This window comes from Lissotriton vulgaris, chromosome 12, assembly GCF_964263255.1.
Source record: "Lissotriton vulgaris chromosome 12, aLisVul1.2, whole genome shotgun sequence".
NCBI lineage: Eukaryota > Metazoa > Chordata > Amphibia > Caudata > Salamandridae > Lissotriton > Lissotriton vulgaris.
The window spans coordinates 9,020,095-9,040,830 of record NC_141700.1 but is presented as its reverse complement, the minus strand read 5'-3'; the positions used below and the strand labels follow the sequence as shown (position 1 = coordinate 9,040,830).

Here is a 20,736-nt window from a genome sequence, read left to right as displayed (position 1 = left end):
ATTTGCAGGAAAGGTTCTTGAATAGTTAGTGCTTGTAGTTCATTAACTCTCCGTAGAGAAGTAATAGATACTAGGAACGCAACCTTCCATGTTAAAAATTGTAGTTCACATTTATGTAAAGTTTCGAAGGGAGGTCCCATTATCTGTGTGAGAACAATGTTCAAATTCCACCCCGGTGAAGGTGGTACTCTGGGAGGAATTATTCTCTTAAGGCCTTCCATAAAGGCTTTTATAGCAGGCACTCTGAAAAGAGATAGATGCTGTCTATTTTGTAAATATGCTGCTATTGCAGCAAGATGCAGTCTAATAGACGTGTAGGCTAAGTCACTTCTTTGGAGGTGTAGTAAGTAGCATATGATGTGTTGATAAGACACATCTAGGGGATTGATATTGATGTTGTTGTGACAATATATAGCATGCTCTAGAGGTTGGACGTCCAGCTTCTTTTATGACGTTCATGCAGTCAGGAGGAAGGTTAAGGTAACCTAATTCTAGGATTTCAGGAGCCAGATCGCAAGGTTGAGCTGAGCTGGGTTCGGGTGTCTGATCTCTCCATGGTTCTGGGTTAAAAGGCATGGAGACTGGTATAGTTTTTGGTACGGTACTACTGACAGTTGTAGCAGTGTGGTGTACCACAGCTGTCTGGCCCACGTTGGAGCAACTAGGATGAGGGTTAGAGAATGCTGTTTTCATTTGCACACTACTAGTGGCATGAGTGGGAGAGGGGGAAAAGCGTACGCAAATCTACCTGACCAGTTCATCCTTATCGCATTGCCTTTGGACAGTGGGTGTGGATATCTGGCGGCGACGTTTGGGCATTTGGCATTTTGGTGGGTGGCAAAGAGGTCTATCTGAGGTTTTTCCCTACATCTGAAAGAAGGGTTGAAGAACTTGCGGATAAAGTTCCCACTCGTGGATCTGTTGTGTTTGACCACTTAACAGATCTGCAATGGTGTTTTGTACCCCTGGAACATGTTGGGCTAAGAGGAATATGTTTTGAGGTATAGCCCACCGCTATATGTCCTGTGCTAGCTGAGAGAGTTGCAGAGTGTGTGTTCTGCCCTGTTTCTGTATGTAATACATGGCTGTCATGTTGTCTGTGCGGACTAATACAGCCTTGTTTGATATTTGCTTTTAGAATGCTTTTAATGCTGGGAATATGGCTAGTAACTCAAGGTGGTTGATATGGAGTAACTTTTGTTGTGGTGTCCACCTGCCTTGCATGGTGTGTTGCAGTAGGTGGGCTCCCCAGCCGGAGAGCGATGCACCCACTGTCAAGACTATCTGAGGAACTGGCTCTAGGAACGGTCGCCCGTTGGAAAGGTTTTTGGTGTTCCACCACTGCAGAGAGCGAGGAGTATGACCATCCATCAACACTAGATCTGTCAATTGACCTTGAGCCTGGTTCGATTGGCGTGCTAAGCACTCTTGGAGAAGACGCATTTGTAGTCTTGCATGGGGCACTATAAAAATCCAAGAGGCCATCATCCCTATGAGCTGCATGAACACTGGAGCTGGAAGGGAGTGTTGTGATTGAAATTTCTTGAGAAGAGCTTGCATGTTCGCTATTCTGACAGGAGAGGGATAAGCTAGCGCTGTTGAGGTGTTTGTTGTGGCACCAAGGTATTGTTGTACCTGGGACGGTTGCAGATGGGACTTGGTGTGGTTTATTGTGAACCCTAAGTCGTGTAGCAGTTGGAAAGTGGCATTAGTGTGTTGCACACACTGGTTGTAGGAGCTGGCTTTTATGAGCCAGTCGTCTAGGATATAGGAAGACGTGAATGTGCTGTCTTCTTAAGTGCGCTGCCACTACTGCTAGGCACTTGGTGAATACTCTTGGTGCTGTTGTGACTCCGAATGGGAGAACTTTGAATTGATAGTGCTGCCCATCTATTACAAATCTGAGATACTTCCTGTAAGCCTTGTGAATGGGAATGTGGAAGTATGCGTCCTTGAGATCTTTCACAAAACGAAAAGAGGAAGGACCTGTTGGAGTGTGACCATGTAAAAATGGTCTGACTGGGGGGGCGTGGCTAGCAGCCAAGCATGGCGGCAGCATAATGTGAGAGCTCCCGAGGGCACTGCGACCTAATCATCAATCCGGCATACAAATCCATCACACTACTCACCCGAAGCTGCAGTAACCGGGTCCGGGTTCGAAGCGGCATCATCCGACCCAATCCTGGCGAGAAACGGAGGCTGGGGACTGCCTAACCACGCACTGGCTTACTTGGGCCTGTGACCGGAAAAGAGCATCGGCCTTGCGTGATCCTCCGGCCCCGGCGGAAGTGAGGCCGGGCCGGCTTGATTTTGGAGACGCTCCCCTGCGCCCAGTCCAAAGCACGAAACCGCTCGCCAAAGAGACCGACACAGTAGAGAGACCTTCTGGGACACTGCCGAGGGGTGCAACCAACAGGTACGCCTGCCGACATCTACACACTGCTGCCAAAGGGAGACGGAGCTGGCGGATGCGGGCGGAGGACGGTGCGGCCGGCGGCACTCCACGCGGCTGTGCGGCGCCCCGGGGGGAGGGGGGGGGGGGGATGCGATCTGCTCGGAGCAGCTGCTACTGAAAGTGCGCGACCGCGACGGGTGAGGAGAGCTTCAATCACCCTCTACAGCGGCGCGGCCGAACACACGTGGAGCTGGCCTGCGGCGGTGAATGCGGGTACCCCTGGGGTCCCGCGGGTCAAGGTACTCACACAAGGAGAAACACCGGAGGAGCTAGAATCATTTATCCTGACCCAGTGGCAACAACAGTCCTGACCCAGGAAGGGTGCAGTAGTGGGGACGCCAAGCAGGTGGAACCCTGGTGAGACTCCGGCCGGACCAGTGGCGCTGGCACCGTGTGTGACCCACCAGCGGTGCTACTGATACCCAGCACGACACTCCGCCTGGCACTGCAACAACTAACCTGACCCAGCCCAGAACACCCAGCATAAGGGTTAGCGGAGCCGTCCCTGCTCGGGGCGCAATCAGAGGCGGGTTGCGGCACGGAGCACTAGGCACTGAGAATAGCGGAGTGGAGAACCGCAGTCACTACAACCAATTTAGCGGCCTATCGGACGGAAACGGCCCGAAACATACTTATCACAGGTGCTTGGCTAGCCTGAAGAGGGGTCTGTGATACATCGACGGGTGTGCAACGGCAGGCTACTAACTATCCGGATTGTCCAAGACGTGCTGGACGCCCCTACCAAAAGAAAGAAAAGCTCTTCCAGGCACACGAAATCGCGGGGCCCACGCCTGCCCGCTATTCCCTGGCCCACGCACACGGGACAAAGGTCGTCGTAAAACGCTGACCGCGGTGCAGTAAGGGACGAAACCAGTCTCCGCAAGCCCCGAGTCATGGCGGGCAAAGGAAGGAGTAGTTTCTGTCCTGTAACTCCAGTTCTGTAGTAGGGGTATCTCTGTTATAGTCATAATCTAGTGATAGTCCCGCCCATGTGCGTGGGTCCACGGTCCGGGATCCACGCACATGGGCGGGACTATTCACTAGATTATGACTATACACAGAGATCCCCTACTACAGAACTAGGAGTGGGTCGACACAGGCCAAGTTAGATAAGTTTGCCTACAGCCAACACGGACAATCGCAAAACAATGGGCGAAACTCCACGGGTGCTACCCAAGAAACGGAAGGGACCAAGAAAGTGACACTGGAGGACATTATGAGAACCCTCTCAGAAGTCAAAACTACAGTAGGCTCCATCTCCACTGAGGTCACGCTGCTACGTGCAGACTTCCAAAAAATGACTGAAAGAGTATCCCAGGTGGAGGTGGTCAAGAAATCTCTTGTAGAAGACACATCGGAACTGCAAATAGCCATGGAATGTATGGAAAAAGTCACAAGACTTCTACAGGATAAGCTGGACGACCAAGAAGGGCGTTATCGAAGAAATAATGTACGCATCCTTGGGCTTCCGGAGACAGAGGGGAAGGGAGCAATGGACATCTACATCGAAGATTTCATAAAAAACAAACTGCAACCCAAAGGTCTGTCCCACTTCTTTTCAGTGGAAAGGGCACACAGGGTCCCTGGCGGAACACCCAAACCAGGAGCCACGCCACGGCCTGTGTTAGCCAGACTCTTCAATTTTAGAGACAGGGATGCAATCCTACAAGCAGCGAGAGTCTAACCACCTGTTAAGATTCAAAACGCAACCCTGGCCTTCTTCCCGGACTACACGGCGGAGGTGGCCAGACGCCGCAAATCATTTACGGAGGTGAAAAAAGCACTACGGGACAGAGAACTGCCATACTCTATGCTGTTTCCTGCCAAATTACGGATTGTTGCCGATGGGAAGGCGTGGTTTTTCGACAAGCCGGAAGCAGCACAGGACTGGCTTGATGGTTGGAGGCAAGTGGGGCAACATCACCGTCCACACAGGGATCGGCCTAATCATCGTAACGGCAAGCAAGTGGGCAGACAGACCGGCCATTCGACTTATCAAGACAGCATGGAAGGCACAGAGTCTGACATAGCGCAAGCTCCGCTTGACTCTGGGCAACCAGCTCCGGTCTGAAGATTGACTACATATGGGTGGGATTGAGTGCAACGCGATGGACCTTGGACCTGGTGCAGCTGAGTAGGGTGGGCGCAGCTGGTGCCTGTAGGGGACTCACCAACCCCACGAGCAAGTAAGATAGTTGGGGAAGGACTAAAGCACTCTGCAATGTTGGGGAAACGGGCGGGGGTTTGTCCGTGGAGCAGGGGAGCAGGGGGGGGGGGGAATGGGGGTAAAGTTTTATTGTTCACATTTCTGTTCGTAGTCCTCACTCAACCCACACGATATACTAACACTCCAAGTATCAACATACTCCTACGCATCATCACGAAACGCAACGTCTGCATTGAGTCTAGCGACACATCACACAAGGTACTGTCCCAACGATTAAATGGTCCGACCACTTCATGCTACACCCACTGAGGGTACCCCTATGACTGTGGAAGTGCCCCCACTACGCCTGCTAACCTGGAACGTCAGAGGCTTACGGGATAAAATAAAAAGGGGCTTGGTCCTCCAAGCCATTAAACGCCAGAGCCCAGATTTAGTACTACTCCAGGAGACACACCTTGCAGGGACGACGTGTAAAGCGCTTGATAGGCGCGGCTATACGATGGCAACACATGCGGAATTCACTACAGGTTCCAGGGGGACGGGGATCCTAATGAAAAAGACATCGCCCTTTATAATAACACACCGCACGACGGACGACCAGGGTCGTTTCGCAGCTATACATGGCCAGTGGGAGGGCAGGCCACTCAATGTAGTCTCCGTATACATCCCCCCCGGCACTCCACTCCGTAGCATTGCCTGCCCTGGGTAAGTTCCTCCTAGACCTCCCTGAAGGCGATACGATCATAGGGGGGACCTGAATGCAATAATAGACCCTACGCTGGACACCTTTCCCACCAGAGACCGCTCAAGAGGAACTGCATCACTCCCTGACTTTCTAGAAGCATTGGGCATTACAGACGTGTGGCGAAACCTACACCCCGCGGCAACTCAGTACACTTTTTACTCCGCCGTACACAATAGCCTATCAAGCATAGACTACTTTTTCTTCCTGGGGGTTGGGCTGGGGTCTGTGGACAAAATAGACATCCTGCCTAGAGGTATATCTGACCATTCACCAATCTCTCTATCTCTTACCACTAGAGAAAAGAAATGCGCTAGAATCTACCCAATATACCCGAATTATTTAAAAGTCCCTAAGATCCGGAAGAAACTTAAACTAGCAACAACGCATTACTTTGATGAGAACGCTGGAACGGTGGCCTCGCCATCAGTCCTGGGAGAAGCGTATAAAACGGTCCTCCGGGGTGCAGCAATAGCAGCAATAACGGGATTCCCGGCGAGACCTCACAGAGATAGAACTGGCACTCAACGACGCGAACACTGCTCATATGGCGAATCCCACCCCGGCCACAGCACATACACTGCAGTTGCGGCAGCAACAATACCATGCCCACCTCAAAACGACAGTTCAGGGCTACATCGCAAACACTACACATAGAATTTATGATGTGGGCGACAAAGCGGGGAAAATGCTGGCATGGTTGGATAGGAGAGGGGGAGGTGCAAGGGGTATTGAGAGGCTTCACTCCCATGACGGCCAGACGCTGACACACCCAGAGGAAATTGTGCGCACCCTGGCAAATCATTTTCAAGAGATATACACCCCAGAACATGTCGTCACTACACAGATGGCATCGGTCTCGCTTGAAGACATTGTCATCCCCAGTATAACACAAGATGCTATGCGAGACCTAGAGGTAGACCCGACAGTGGATGAAATTCAGTTGGCGATTCAGGCACTACAATCAGGCAAAGCGCTGGGTCCCAATGGACTGCCCGTGGAATGGTATAAATCGATGGCCTCAGAGCTCAGTAGACCCCTACTAGACATGTATAAGGAGAGCCTGGAAAGGGCGGGATTACCGCTTGATCAGCGCACGGCCACGATTGTAGGCATACCAAAGCCGGGAAAACCTCCAACCGAATGTACCTCATATCGCCCAATATCCCTGCTTAATGTAGAGGCAAAGGTGCTGGCCAAACTTCTGGCCAACCGTTTGATGCCACACCTACACACCCTAATCCACCCTGACCAATCAGGCTTTATGCCCCACAGAAGTACAGCACTGAATCTCCGGAGGGTTCATGGGGTACTGGCTCGTTCGCACCTCCTCTCTGAGAAGGCTGTGATTCTCTCCCTCGACGCCAAAATGGCTTTCGATCTAGAAGAGTGGGAATATCTTTTTGTGGCGCTTGCACGTATGGGCTTTGGGCCGAAGTATATAGCCTGGATACAGCTACTTTACACGAAACCAGTTGCGCAGGTGGTAGCCAACGGCCACATCTCGCCGACGTTCCCGTTGGGCAGGGGGACTAGGCAGGGGTGCCCCTTGTCTCCCTTACCTTTTGCGTTAGTGCTCGAACCCTTGGCAATCCTGATTAGGACAACGCCCTTATTCAAGGGTATTAAATGGGAGGAAGGATGGGAGGATAAAATCTCCCTGTATGCGGACGACATGCTCATTTATATGGTTGAACCTGACCGCGGAATCCCAGCCTTGCTGGATCTCTGCAACACGCACGGGAAGCCATCAGGCTATACCCTGAACTGGTCAAAATCGGTGATATACACGCTGAAGGGCCCGGCACCGAGGCTACAGTAAGATTGCCCTTTGGCAGCGCCGACGACCTCCTTTAAATACCTGGGCATCGTCGTTACAAATACTGAAGCAGACTTCTTTGCCAATAACTTGAAACCACCTATGGATCGCCTACGTGCAGACGTTAAGCACTGGGCAACATTGCCCCTGACCCTTCTAGGTAGGGCAGCTCTGTATAAAATGATGGCACTTCCCAGGTTCCTATATGTACTGGAAAACACCCCGCATCTTGCCCCACCGCGATATTTCAAACAAATTGCTGCGTTAGTCTCCAACCTACTCTGGAATAATGGCCCGGCACGTATAGCCTACGACAAATTGGTAAAAAGTTGGTATGAGGGAGGGATTGCGCTGCACAACATTCAACTATATTACTGGGCAGCTCAACTTAAAATAATTAACCAATGGATCCATACCCCGAGAGACGACCCAGCATATCGGGCAGACTGGTCACAGCTGGGGACGGACTGCATGCTCTCAGATCTATATAATAAATCGCAACTTAAAAATTTGGTCGGTCCAACACAACACACGGCGGCCTTATGGCACATAGCACAGGCACGACTGGGCTGGAAAGGAAGAATCACCAAAATGACACCACTGTGGGACACAAGGTCACTGGGGAACCTTAGATTGTGTAAAGGATTTACGCAATGGGACTGCATAGGCATCTCCACAGTGGGGGACCTTTGGGACAAGGACACGGTAATAGCGTTTCCACAGCTCCAGCAGCAGTATGGCCTCAGACCCACTGAAACATTTAGATACGTACAAACTAGACACGCACTGCTCCGGGCGATTCCAGCGGGCACTGACATACCAGAATCCTCACCACTGGAGGATAGACTACTGACAGACTTTATGCAACAAAGCGCGACTTCCCTCACATACAAAAAACTGAACAACAACTTGGAGGACCCTACACTGAAACTCAAAGAAAAATGGGTGGGTGAGATAGGTGAGGCAGATGAATGGGAATGGAATGAGGCGCTAGCCTTCCCGAGAGAGGTGGGCATTTCGGCAAAGTTCAGACTAGTGCAACTCACAATTCTACACCGCATCTACTACACTAGGACACTGCTTCACAAAATACATAGGGCACCACATCCCTTTTGCTTGAGGGGTTGCGGGGAGGAGGGAACACTATTTCATACACTATGGGACTGTCCACAGATAAAGGAATTCTGGAGGCAAATAATGCGTACAATCTCCCAAACACTTAAGATTTCCATTTTGCCAGAGCCACGCAAGTGCCTCTTGAACATCTGGGACCCCAACGACTTAGATAGATATGGACTAATTTGGGCTACACTAGCCATGACAGTGGCCAAGCGAGATATTGCGCAGAAGTTGGGGGCTCCAGAACTGCCCACTGCGAACAGATGGGCTAAAAACATGGATATACTGATGGTTACGGGAAGGGCGGTGTATGTCCTTCGAGCTTGCCCCCGCAAATGGAACAAGGTGTGGGCGGCATGGAATGTCTATAGGGGAGAGATATGTGAACCTTTGCCGGAAGGAGAAGAACTGGACTCCGAGGGGGAGGATGAGTAAAGAATTGAGCGGAGGGTGACTACCTGAACGGACCAAATGAAGTGACGTTCTGCAACAACTTAATTGAGCGGTAACTAAGGGGCATGGAGACTTGCTGATGGGGGGTGTTATGTGGAAAGTATACGAGAGTGATGACTCATGTTTGGGGTTTTGTTTCTTAGAATTTATAAGATGGGGGCTCACGTTAGGCAGCACACAGCGGAAGAAACTTTGATAAACTCCGGTGATTGCTATATGGACATATGAGAACGACTACATAAGTTTTAATTGGGTAGGTTAAATCGCGAATTGAGAATATGTAATACATGTTGTAAACTACAGATATATGAATATGCAAAACAAGACTAAAAGCTTGATTGTGATATACTAAATGCATAATGTGCCTTCATGTTAATGAAGATTTAAAAAAAAAAATGGTCTGACTGTATGTATGCGTTTAGGAGTCTGGGGTCTAGAATAGGCCTTAAGAGAGCCGCCCGTCTTTGGGATAAAAAAGAATAGGGAGTAAACTCCCTTGTTTTGTTGGTGCAGAGGGACTGGTTCTATTGCACTTTTTTCTAGTAGGGATATTACTTCTTGCTTCAGCAGAAATAGATGCTCTTGTGACATTGAATGCTGTCTGGTGGCATGTTTGGGGGGTAGATGTTCGAGACAATAACCTGATTGAATAATTTGTCGCAACCACCTGTGTGATGTGATGTTGGTCCAGAGAGGAAGGAGCTATTTTAGTCTTCCCCCCACTGGAGTGGAATGGTGAGGGGGAATTGGAGGAAAGTCATTTGGTAGGGGTAGAGGCAGAGCGAGAGTTGTTAGTTTTGCCTCTGCCTTTGTTATTGTTACCCCTGTAACCCCCTCTTTGGTAGCCCCTAGTGAAGGTGGATTGGCTAGGGGTCTTATGTGGAGGGGCTATCGGAAGAGTAGCCTCTTGTGTTGCCTCTGTAGGATGAGCGACAAAAGGAAGCCTGGGAGCTTGTGACTGCAAGGCTCCGATAGATTTAGTTGTGTCGGTATCTTTTTTCATCTTTTCCAGGTATACATCGACATTAGGGCCAAATAGGGGTTTCTCATCAAATGGTTGATTGAGGATGGAATTTTGTACTTCAGGTCTGAACCCTGAAATACGTAGCCAGGCGTGCCTACGCAAAAGGACGTTGGTGTTAATTGCCCTTGAAGCAGTATCTGCGGCATCTAAAGCACAACGGATGGAGGTATTGGTGATAGTTTTACCTTCCTGTATGAATTCATTGGCCCTATTTTTATTATGTGTCCGGGAGATGCTGCATTATGGATTCTAGCTCATCATAATGTGACCTGTCACACCTTGCTAACAGCGCTTGAGTATTGGTGATGCGCCATATGTTTGCTGCCTGTGAGGCAGTTCGTTTACCAGATGCGTCAAGGAGTTTAGACTCCTTATCTGGCGGGGGGCCTCACCTGATGTTTGAGAATTGGCCCGTTTCCGTGCATTGGAGACTACAAGGGAGTCTAGCGGTGCAGCCCCTCTAATAGAGGCTGGATCTGTAGGTGCAGCTTTGTATTTTTTCTCAATTCGGGGGTTGAGGACTCGAGCCCTGACTGCATCTTTAAATACCTCTGGTGCATGCTTAATGACACACTTAATAAATTTGCTTATAGGGGTGCACACCTATTGTACTCCTACTTAATCTTAAATGATCCACTTAAGCATTGGCAGAATTGAAGTGGACCTTTGTGTGTGTCGAACGTGTCCATTAAGAAATCTTCCTCCACAGTGTCTGTGTGTAGGTCAACCACATGGTATTGGGCAGCCCTATGGACAAGTAGGTTAAAACCTACAGTGTCCTCTCGGGGGGATGGCCTGGAGCAATATATACATCGTGAAGAAAGCAAGGGACGTCAGGGATTTTATAATCATCCCATGGGTTTGGTGACTGAGGGGACTATTGTTCCCTGATGGCTCATCTGCACCCCCACCTGTATCATCAGAATCTGTATCTACATCATCATCTGGAATAGGGGAGAGTGATGTGGTGGTGGAGCAGGAGGAGGAGCAGTAGGGGGAGGAGGTGGAGAAGGGATCCTTAATGGAGAGGTTGCAACGTCTCTTTAGGAGGAGGAGCCGGTGCAGGCGCATCTAGTTGTCTCTTTATGGAACTAAGAGCCTATTGTCCAGTCTTAGGATCCTTTACGAGAGTCTTTTGAGTAGGATCTGGTGTAAAATGCTCATCTGTGGAAGGCAGATCCTTCGGTGTCGAAGTTCTCGGTTCCGGAGGCTTTTTCGGCACAGACTCTGTAGCTGTTTTAGGGTCTTTTGGTTTAGAACCGTGACCTGTTGCAGTGTCCTTGGCCGGAACGTGGTGTTTTTTCAGTTCCGAGGCTTTTTTCGACCCTGAAGCATGGGAATCGGGGACTTTAGGCAATTGTTTGCTCGCTCTGAGTGCGGTTTCGGCATTGATGAGCCGTGCTAGTGTTCGGCGCCGAGTGCTTGGAAGCAGCGGTCAGTGTGGATGAGGAATTAGATGGCTTCTTTTTCGGTGTCGGTTGTGTATCGGCACAGGGAGTAGGCTGACTTGAGCCCCAGCCGCCTCAAGGCTTGGTAAGCTTCTTTGCCGAGCCCGGAGGCAGGGCACGGGAAGCAGTCTCTCGGTGTGCACCCAGGCCCGAAGGCAAGGGTGCGACCGAAGCCTTTTTGGAGGGTGTTGATGAAGGGTTGGGGCCGAAGTGTGTACTTACGACCCGCTGAGCTGGAGAGATGTCCTCGACATCTGAGTCGTCTGCATCGGAGTAGCTGGCGTTTCTTCGGCTCGCTGCTGTTCTGGTATGTTGCCGCCCTCTTCAAAAATGTCGTCGGGGATCGAAGCTGACAAGCGAGCCATGGATCTTCGAGCTCGTCGGTCCCGAATTGTCTTCTTTGAGCAGAAGGAGGCACAAGCTGAATAGTCTCTGGCCTCGTGCTCCGGTGAGAGACAGAGGTTGCACACCTCATGGAGATCGGTGTGGGGAAACTTGGATCCACATCGAGGACAATTCTTGAATGGCGTCCTTTCCATGAGCCAGAAGATAAGGCCTAGGTAGGCCCGAAGGCCTTCGTTGACGACCGGGATCGAAGACTTTGAATTTATCGAGATAGCATGGAGATGGGAAACGAGTTTGAGACAATACCGTTGGAAACGGGTGAGGGATTGCACGCTGAACGAAAACATTGTTCCAAACCGGAGCGCAGTAAACACATCCAAACCAGATGACGGAAAAAAGAAATCTGAGGATGGAGCCGATGCCCATGCGCAATGTGATCCAAAGGAGGAGTCACCTATCTCATGACTTCCAAAGACCTTTTCAAGACAAAAACAAGTGCAAACATCCGGGCCCAACACTAGATGGCGATCTATGTAACAGTGTGTAATCTGCCGCTCAAATGCCTCGAACATCTGAATTTCTCTCTACATGGAAGCTTCAAGGGGGGTGGGGAGGGGGCTATAAGATGATACGTTACAGTTATACAGTTTTCTAATGGTTATGTGCTTCACATGCCACAATGTCAGATGATATGTTTGATCAATAAGATCATGTATGTGAAGTTTGCTAATAAACTCAATAAAGACATACTAAAAAAAAAAATCGTACTGCGGTGGAAGTAAGCAACTACATTAATGAAGTAACTACGCCAAACCAATCAACAACTTCCACCCTTTTATCTAGACCTGGGTGAAACTAAGTACTCCACTTAAATGTGCGCAATTCCCCAATTTTGTAATATGTGAGACTGCTCAAAATGTTTAGTCACCCAATTTTGTGTAATCTTTGAGATCAGACATCTCTTGCACATAAATTATCTCGTATAGACACTTTGCTCAAACCGTTTTCCTGACAGTATCTTGAAATACTTTCATGTAACGAGCTCTTGTGTGGAAAAGGGTCATGCAAGACACCTGAAAACTACATTTTGCGCTTAAAGAGTATGTTTTGCAAATGATATTACACTGTCCCTCCTCAAAGACTCCCTCCTCAAAGACTTTTTTGAGGAGGGCAGTTTCCTCAAGGACAATTCAACCCACCTGGCAGACCTCAAGGGAGCAAAGGTTCAGAATTTATGAAAACTGACAAAGCTGCGTAATTCACATCTAGGGGTGTGATCGAGCCACACACAGACTCTCTCAGACCTAGTCACAAAATTAACTTATACTTGTGATTACTTGCCACTCCTACTTTTCACTATTCACAAAATACGAACAGAGATTAACATAAAAGTGTAGACCTACATATATTCAGCCCTGAAAAAATTGGGACTCTACCTTACGAGTGCAAGTTACTACTGAAAAATAGATAGTAGTAAATTCAGCACCCACATGCCTAGTCACTGGTCCTGCATCACCCTCGTACAGGAAATAGAGGCAGGGACTTAAATTTAAACCTCATAGGAACTAATGTAAAATTACATTATTTAAAATAGTTAAAAATATAAATATAGTTTAATGTTACAAAATATATAAAAGTAAATTAATTTAATAAAATATTTTAACAACCTTTTTTATTTTGAAAGTTAATAGAGCATTATTTATGAAAATAAAAATAAACTAAGTTTAATTAATTGAATACATCCAGTATTTAAATAATGATCAATGCGTAAGAAAAAATACGTTTTCACGTTAGGTGGGAATTTATTTTTTCATTTAAAATTCAGAAAAATAACTTCTGCCATTTAATTTATTTAAATTACAGATTCATTTTGAAATGGAGTTAATTGTGCTGTAGCTTTTTTATTTTGTTCCACATTTAAAATAAATATATACAATTAATTTACTTTAATATTCAAAGGTATGTTTAGTACTTTTGGGGGGGGGGGGGGGGGGGGGGGTTTCCTATTTTCTTTACTTTTCCCTGCACTTTACCATATGGAGACACCACAGTCGGGTGTTGATCTCCCTAGGGTAAAGAATGGGGAAAGTGAAGAAAGTTGAATAAGCTTTACATTAAATTAGCATAAATTCAGCACGCCTGCGAGCACAGGACCAGCAATGCCCAGTCAGTCCTTCGATCTCCGCGACTGTGTGAGACCTAAAGAGGCAGCAGCGCTGTGCAGAGTGCCTAGGTGGCAGCGAGCCAGAGACGTACAGAATGGTTGATGCTGAATCCCCACAAGCTTTTCCACTTGGCATGAGAATCATTATGCAAACAATAATGCACACACAGATCTGAATTAACATTGCCCCAGCCGTATACATTCAATCTGCGAACAGCACGCAAAGTTCCTGCTCGAGTGCTTTATGCATACTCCCCTTTGGCAGGCTTCACACGATCCTTCAGAGGGCACTTTCATTTTCAGAGAGTATCAAATTAAAAATGTTGAGAAGCCAAAAAAAAATACCAATGAATACCCACTTGCAAGCTTATCCCCTCCCTTTCCCAGTTCAGGCCCAAGGTACACTGCCCTTTTACAGCTTGCTGGGTTTACCAAACGCGCCTCTGTCATTCGTCTGCCACACACCAGTTTCTGCGCAAAAGGCAGTTTTTAAAATGCAAAGACTCAGAAGTGCAGAATACAGCAATATAGTAATGACCGTATATGAAAGTACTTCTAGGATCACAAAGGGCTCAGCGTAGGCGGTTTAGCAGAAAGACAGCAGGACATGGAAGCCCCGTGGAAGAGACTTGGAACTTGAGGTCAGGCTGTCTGAGCTACAGGGGCGACTACTACTAAATGCCCCTTGTTGAAAGATATGGACTAAGCAAACATTGTCAACGGAGCAGCAAGTGGAAATGATATGAACACTCACTACTGCCTGATCACCCTTTTCTCACAAATTCACCACTATCAGACTGAAAGGTTACAGCAAAACAAAGTCACTAACAGAAGCTTCCGTGCAACATGAACGACCAACATAGCAGTAAAGGTAGAGCAATAGAGACCAGCAATGCTAGAGCAGTACTGTACCTGCAAGGTGGAGCAGGGACACTACATCTGCACACTACATGTAAGGTGGAGCAGGCACGCTACAGCAGTACTGTATTTGTAAGGTGGAGCAGGCACGCTACAGCAAGAGGATGTCAACAGTAGAGCTGTAGTATACTACACCAACATCCTATCTGTATTAAATAAAATGCCAGCCAACACCTTCCCAGCGATACAGTGCGGTGACCACACACACCCACACAATCCCCCATATCAACATGCAGGGCGCCTGCCATCACTGGCAGTCACAACCAGACTCGAAGGGGTCTCACCTCAGCCAGTGCCTCTTACTGGTGTTGGTGTGGCAGCAGATGGCATCATACTGGTCAGCCAGCCAGACAATAAGGATGATGTAGAAGGCAGTGGTGGTGTCGTTGAAGAACTCCGACATGATGGCCTCCATACCTGAAAAACATTCAGAGCATATGTATTTTTGGGGGACAACCTGCATCAAGAGTCAAAGGAATAAACTAACCCCACAATCCAGCAATGGCAGATGCAGAACATCCCCTCTTCGTTCAATAGGCATAAGCAGTATTTTGGGTGTGCGCTGCTGCAACTGGTGAGGTCTCCGCCGTCTCCTTGCCTACTGGTTCACAATATGGACCTAGCACAGGCAGAGGGCGTTACTGTGTTTGGTGTCTCACAGCGAAAGCACTGAGGCGGGGAAAGCACTGACGCAGACCAAGCACAGGCAATGGGAGTTACGGTGTCTTATAGGGAAAGCACTTAGACGGACCCAGCACAGGTGGAGGGAGTTACGGTGTCTGGTGTCTTATAGGGCACTGAGGCAGACCCAGCACAGGAAGTTACAGTGTCTTATTGGGAAAGCACTGAGGCAGACCCAGCACAGGTGGAGGAAGTTACGGTGTCTGGTCCCTTATAGGGCACTGAGGCAGACCCAGCACAGGAAGTACGGTGTCTGGTGTTTTATAGCGAAAGCATTAAGGCAGGGAAAGCACTGACGCAGACCAAGCACAAGAAGAGGGAGCTAAGGTGTCAGTATTTTTTATAGGGAAAGCACTGAGGCGGACCCAGCACAAGCAGAAGGAGTTACAGTGTCTTATAGGGAAAGCACTGAGGCAGACCCAGCACAAGCAGAAGGAGTTACAGTGTCTTATAGGGAAAGCACTGAGGCAGACCCAGCACAAGCAGAAGGAGTTACAGTGTCTTATAGGGAAAGCACTGAGGCGGACCCAGCACAAGCAGAAGGAGTTACAGTGTCTTATAGGGAAAGCACTGAGGCGGACCCAGCACAAGCAGAAGGAGTTACAGTGTCTTATAGGGAAAGCACTGAGGCAGACCCAGCACAAGCAGAAGGAGTTACAGTGTCTTATAGGGAAAGCACTGAGGCAGACCCAGCACAAGCAGAAGGAGTTACAGTGTCTTATAGGGAAAGCACTGAGGCGGACCCAGCACAAGCAGAAGGAGTTACAGTGTCTTATAGGGAAAGCACTGAGGCAGACCCAGCACAAGCAGAAGGAGTTACAGTGTCTTATAGGGAAAGCACTGAGGCAGACCCAGCACAAGCAGAAGGAGTTACAGTGTCTTATAGGGAAAGCACTGAGGCAGACCCAGCACAAGCAGAAGGAGTTACAGTGTCTTATAGGGAAAGCACTGAGGCAGACCCAGCACAAGCAGAAGGAGTTACAGTGTCTTATAGGGAAAGCACTGAGGCAGACCCAGCACAAGCAGAAGGAGTTACAGTGTCTTATAGGGAAAGCACTGAGGCGGACCCAGCACAAGCAGAAGGAGTTACAGTGTCTTATAGGGAAAGCACTGAGGCAGACCCAGCACAAGCAGAAGGAGTTACAGTGTCTTATAGGGAAAGCACTGAGGCGGACCCAGCACAAGCAGAAGGAGTTACAGTGTCTTATAGGGAAAGCACTGAGGCAGACCCAGCACAAGCAGAAGGAGTTACAGTGTCTTATAGGGAAAGCACTGAGGCGGACCCAGCACAAGCAGAAGGAGTTACAGTGTCTTATAGGGAAAGCACTGAGGCGGACCCAGCACAAGCAGAAGGAGTTACAGTGTCTTATAGGGAAAGCACTGAGGCAGACCCAGCACAAGCAGAAGGAGTTACAGTGTCTTATAGGGAAAGCACTGAGGCGGACCCAGCACAAGCAGAAGGAGTTACAGTGTCTTATAGGGAAAGCACTGAGGCGGACCCAGCACAAGCAGAAGGAGTTACAGTGTCTTATAGGGAAAGCACTGAGGCGGACCCAGCACAAGCAGAAGGAGTTACAGTGTCTTATAGGGAAAGCACTGAGGCGGACCCAGCACAAGCAGAAGGAGTTACAGTGTCTTATAGGGAAAGCACTGAGGCGGACCCAGCACAAGCAGAAGGAGTTACAGTGTCTTATAGGGAAAGCACTGAGGCGGACCCAGCACAAGCAGAAGGAGTTACAGTGTCTTATAGGGAAAGCACTGAGGCGGACCCAGCACAAGCAGAAGGAGTTACAGTGTCTTATAGGGAAAGCACTGAGGCGGACCCAGCACAAGCAGAAGGAGTTACAGTGTCTTATAGGGAAAGCACTGAGGCAGACCCAGCACAGACAGTGGTTTCCCTGTGAGCCACCAGACACCGGAACTCCCTCCGAGGTAGACCCAGCACAGACGGACACGTTACTTACCATCAGAACGCCTTATCTGCGAAGGCAGAGTTCTTCAATCTGTGGGGCGCGCCCCCTTGGGGGGGGCGCGACACCGTCCCAGGGGGGGCGCGCTCCTCCGTAAATCTCCTCTTTGTCCTCTACTGATTGAAGAAATAAACGGCAGAGTGGAGCTGCAGGGGCCCGAAGAAGGGGTGAAAACCATTAAAGACTCATTAACAAGACAAAGGTCTTTTAAAGCCCGGGCAGACAGGTGGCGTCAAACTTAAACTGATGTCACTGCAGTCAGTGCCCACTGGTAAAGTTAATTGACTTCCTGCCGCCCGCGCTTTTTGAAGTTCTGAGGAGCCCCTGCTCCTTCTAACCTCACCGCAATGCTGCCCCGTTTTCAGCGCTAATATAGAGGATTCAGAATACTGTTTTTGCTTTAGGCAGTGCAGGGCTGCAGGCCAGGCTAAGAGCTGCTGATACAGCCATCTGCGGTAGGGAAGTAAAATCTAAAGCAACCAGGACCCAGAGCCACCATCCAAGTACTTCTGCCCAGTGATGATCATGATGAATAATCAGTAAGTGCCTGGGAGAGGGTAATGTATTAACTGTTGTGATCAATTGCATGTTAAAAATACTTCTCCGTAACTGCATATAAATTGCAGCTACAGTACTGTCCTGAGCTACGTGACTAGGTCATTGTAGGCACTAACGCGCTACAATTTGCAGTGCTTTCCGATATTTATTCCCCCCCCTCAGCCTAAGCTCCTGCCCCAGCCCGGGCCCCTGGTAACTGTAGTTGTCTCCTGACAAGATTTGAACTCCTCATGAACACTACTAGGTGTGAAGGGTGTGGGAAGGAGGTTGCTGGCCTTTTACTTTTCTCATGGCTATGCATATACTGGCGGGAGGTCCTCGCAGCCCTCTCGGTCATGATAGGATGTGATATACCGTAATTATGCAGCCCAAATAGTGCTGAGACTGTCGTCTTTCTGCCCCGTGAGACATTCTTATCCAGTGATTGCTTAATGCTATGGGGAAGGGCATTTCATGCAAGAGACGAGAGTCAGTCTGGAGTTGAAGTAAATGGCTCCTAATCCAACTAGCCTGAACAGGAAGTGCTCAGCTGTAGGCAACCCAGCAAATTTGTATTTTAGTGAATAAAAGATGCACATTTGGTTTTCCCCGGCTGAAAAGGATTGCTTTAATCAGTAATTTTTTCTTTTTTGAAGCAGCCCTTTGTTGTTTTTTCCTATCTAAACAGAGCAATAATACATTATAAGGCTGTGCCCATTTTAACATGCCTGACAGCCAAATTATTAACCCCCTATCTTCCGAGGCAAATTATCACGTTAAAATTGTAACGAGTTATTTTATGTGCTGTCTTTATGTTTATTGATACATATTGGGTGTTGCTGTTATATTGCTGGTACTTTCACAAACCGACATCAATTGTGCGCCAGAAACAAAAAATAATTACACAGTTGGCAATCTTGTGGAGAGTGCTCAAAAGGATTTCATACAGAATGTGAAACACACCTCTGAGATTCTTAAGACACTGGCATCATGTCTCTAATGTGTGAAGTGTCTGGTGAACATCATTCACAATATTGACCATTACAGTTTTGGGATTGTGTCCATCATAAAAACGATTATAGAAACCTGACTGGAAGTTATTAAGTAGTTAAATGTTTTTATACATTATCTTCCCTTGTCGGAATTCACTAAAGTTTTGGTTGTAAATGAGCCGCCTCCTTTTTTTCCTTTTCTCAGCGGCTACCTGATTTTGTATGGTGGCAGAGCCGTGTGGGCTACAGTTGCTTTCATTGCAGATAACTGAGTTTCTGCGGGGAGTGGAGCTTGGCTCATGGAAGCTGATGCCGGGTTGCTATGAGTTGGTCACCTGTGGTGCTGTCCAGATCAGAGAAGCCAGGATGATGTGATGGAGTTTGGCGGTCCTTTGTGGTTGTGGCTTATTTACAAGGCAGCGTTAAGCCAAGTTAAGTGGCTTAACTCTGTCGTGTAAATACGGCAATGCCCCCATCACCACCACAATGTCTTAAAAAGTGACGGTGTGGTGTCTACAGGGGCTTGTACATATGCCCCTGAGTATGATGAAACTATGAGTAGCACTATAAAAAAAATTATATGTTTGCCAGAAAGGTGCTATAGAGAGATGAGGTGCATTGTTGGTGAGTGGTAGTGAGGGAAGCCACGGAGAAGGCGGAAACACTCATTGTTTTGAACATTATTTGCTGGATATGGCCCGGGATATGCGGGTGGCGGTCGATTATGTAGTGTACCAGATTCCAGAAATTTCTGTCAGGTGGTAGGGGGGCCCGACATTTAAAAAAATTCAGCTGGGGGGGCTCAACCTTCAAAAGTTTGAAGACCTCTGTGCTAAGGACATGATCTAGCCGCAGATTCCTTACCTTTGAACTTCAGGCCTCGGGCTAGATCCAGAAGATTTCTCCTAGCAGTACCCCTGCACGCCGGTAGGTGGTGTAGGTCGACCCCGCGTGACGTCGTGGTGGTGACGTCCACGTCAAGATAACCACCACTCCGGTGCGCTGATGTCAGTACTTTTCAAGCCTTTCCACGCCAGAAGCGCGAAGCCATGAAGTGACTGACCATCGTGTGTTAAAAAATTAAGAGCTAGGGCCCTGAAGGGGAATATCCCTGACACTAAAAACAATTCTGCAGTGCGGGGAGGATGGGTGAGTCGGTAAGGAATCTGCAGCTAGATCAGGTCTCTACCAGATAAAGCATTAGAGAAGGTAAGTAACTTGTCAATCTATTAGTGACATCTAGCTGCAGATTCCTTACCTTTGAACAGATACCCAAGCAATACAAGAGGAGGGACTGCGGAAAGGTTTAGACCATAAAATCATACAAAACAGAGCGACCAAACAGACCTTCTCTGCCTACCTGGGAATCCGGGCAGTAGTGTCTAGTGAACGTGTGATGCGATGCACACGTGGCTGCCTGGCAGATATAAGAAACAGAGACAAAACGCTGGGGAGCTGTGGTAGCTGCCTTTATCCTGGTGCAATTGGCCCCAAGCCCTTCAGGGGGATCTTTCTTCAATAAGGCATAACAAATTTTGAAACAGAGGATAATCTAGCGGGAAATAGTCTTCTTTTGGACAGCACGCCCTTTCTTTGCACCCACATACCCTATAAAATTGGTCATCCACCAGGAAATCTTTGGATCGATCGAGGTAGAACGATAATCTGTTTGGATCCAGACGATTGAGACGCTCCTCTTCCTTGGAGGGTGCAGTGGTGCATAGAAGGTGGGAAGAGTAACCAACTGTCCCATGTGAAAGAGTGTCACCACCTTAGGGAGAAAAGATGCCCTTGTGCGGAGCACCACTTTATCCGGGAAGACTGTCAGGTAAGGAGGCTGTGATGTCAGAGCCTGCAGTTCGCTCACTCTCCTGGCAGAGGTTATTAACACTATGAAGGCTG

At 48.5% G+C, this 20,736-nt stretch overlaps 1 protein-coding gene across 2 annotated transcripts in view; it reads right to left on the bottom strand.

Moving 5' to 3' along the window:
• TMEM259 (transmembrane protein 259) overlaps window positions 1-20,736 on the bottom strand; it is a 278,951-nt gene that overhangs the window by 71,776 nt on the left and 186,439 nt on the right. For both annotated transcript variants that reach the window (XM_086946715.1, XM_086946716.1), the window contains exon 9: window positions 14,939-15,071. In XM_086946715.1, coding sequence (XP_086802841.1) covers window positions 14,939-15,071 — 133 coding nt within the window. The remainder of the gene's footprint in view (window positions 1-14,938; window positions 15,072-20,736) is intronic.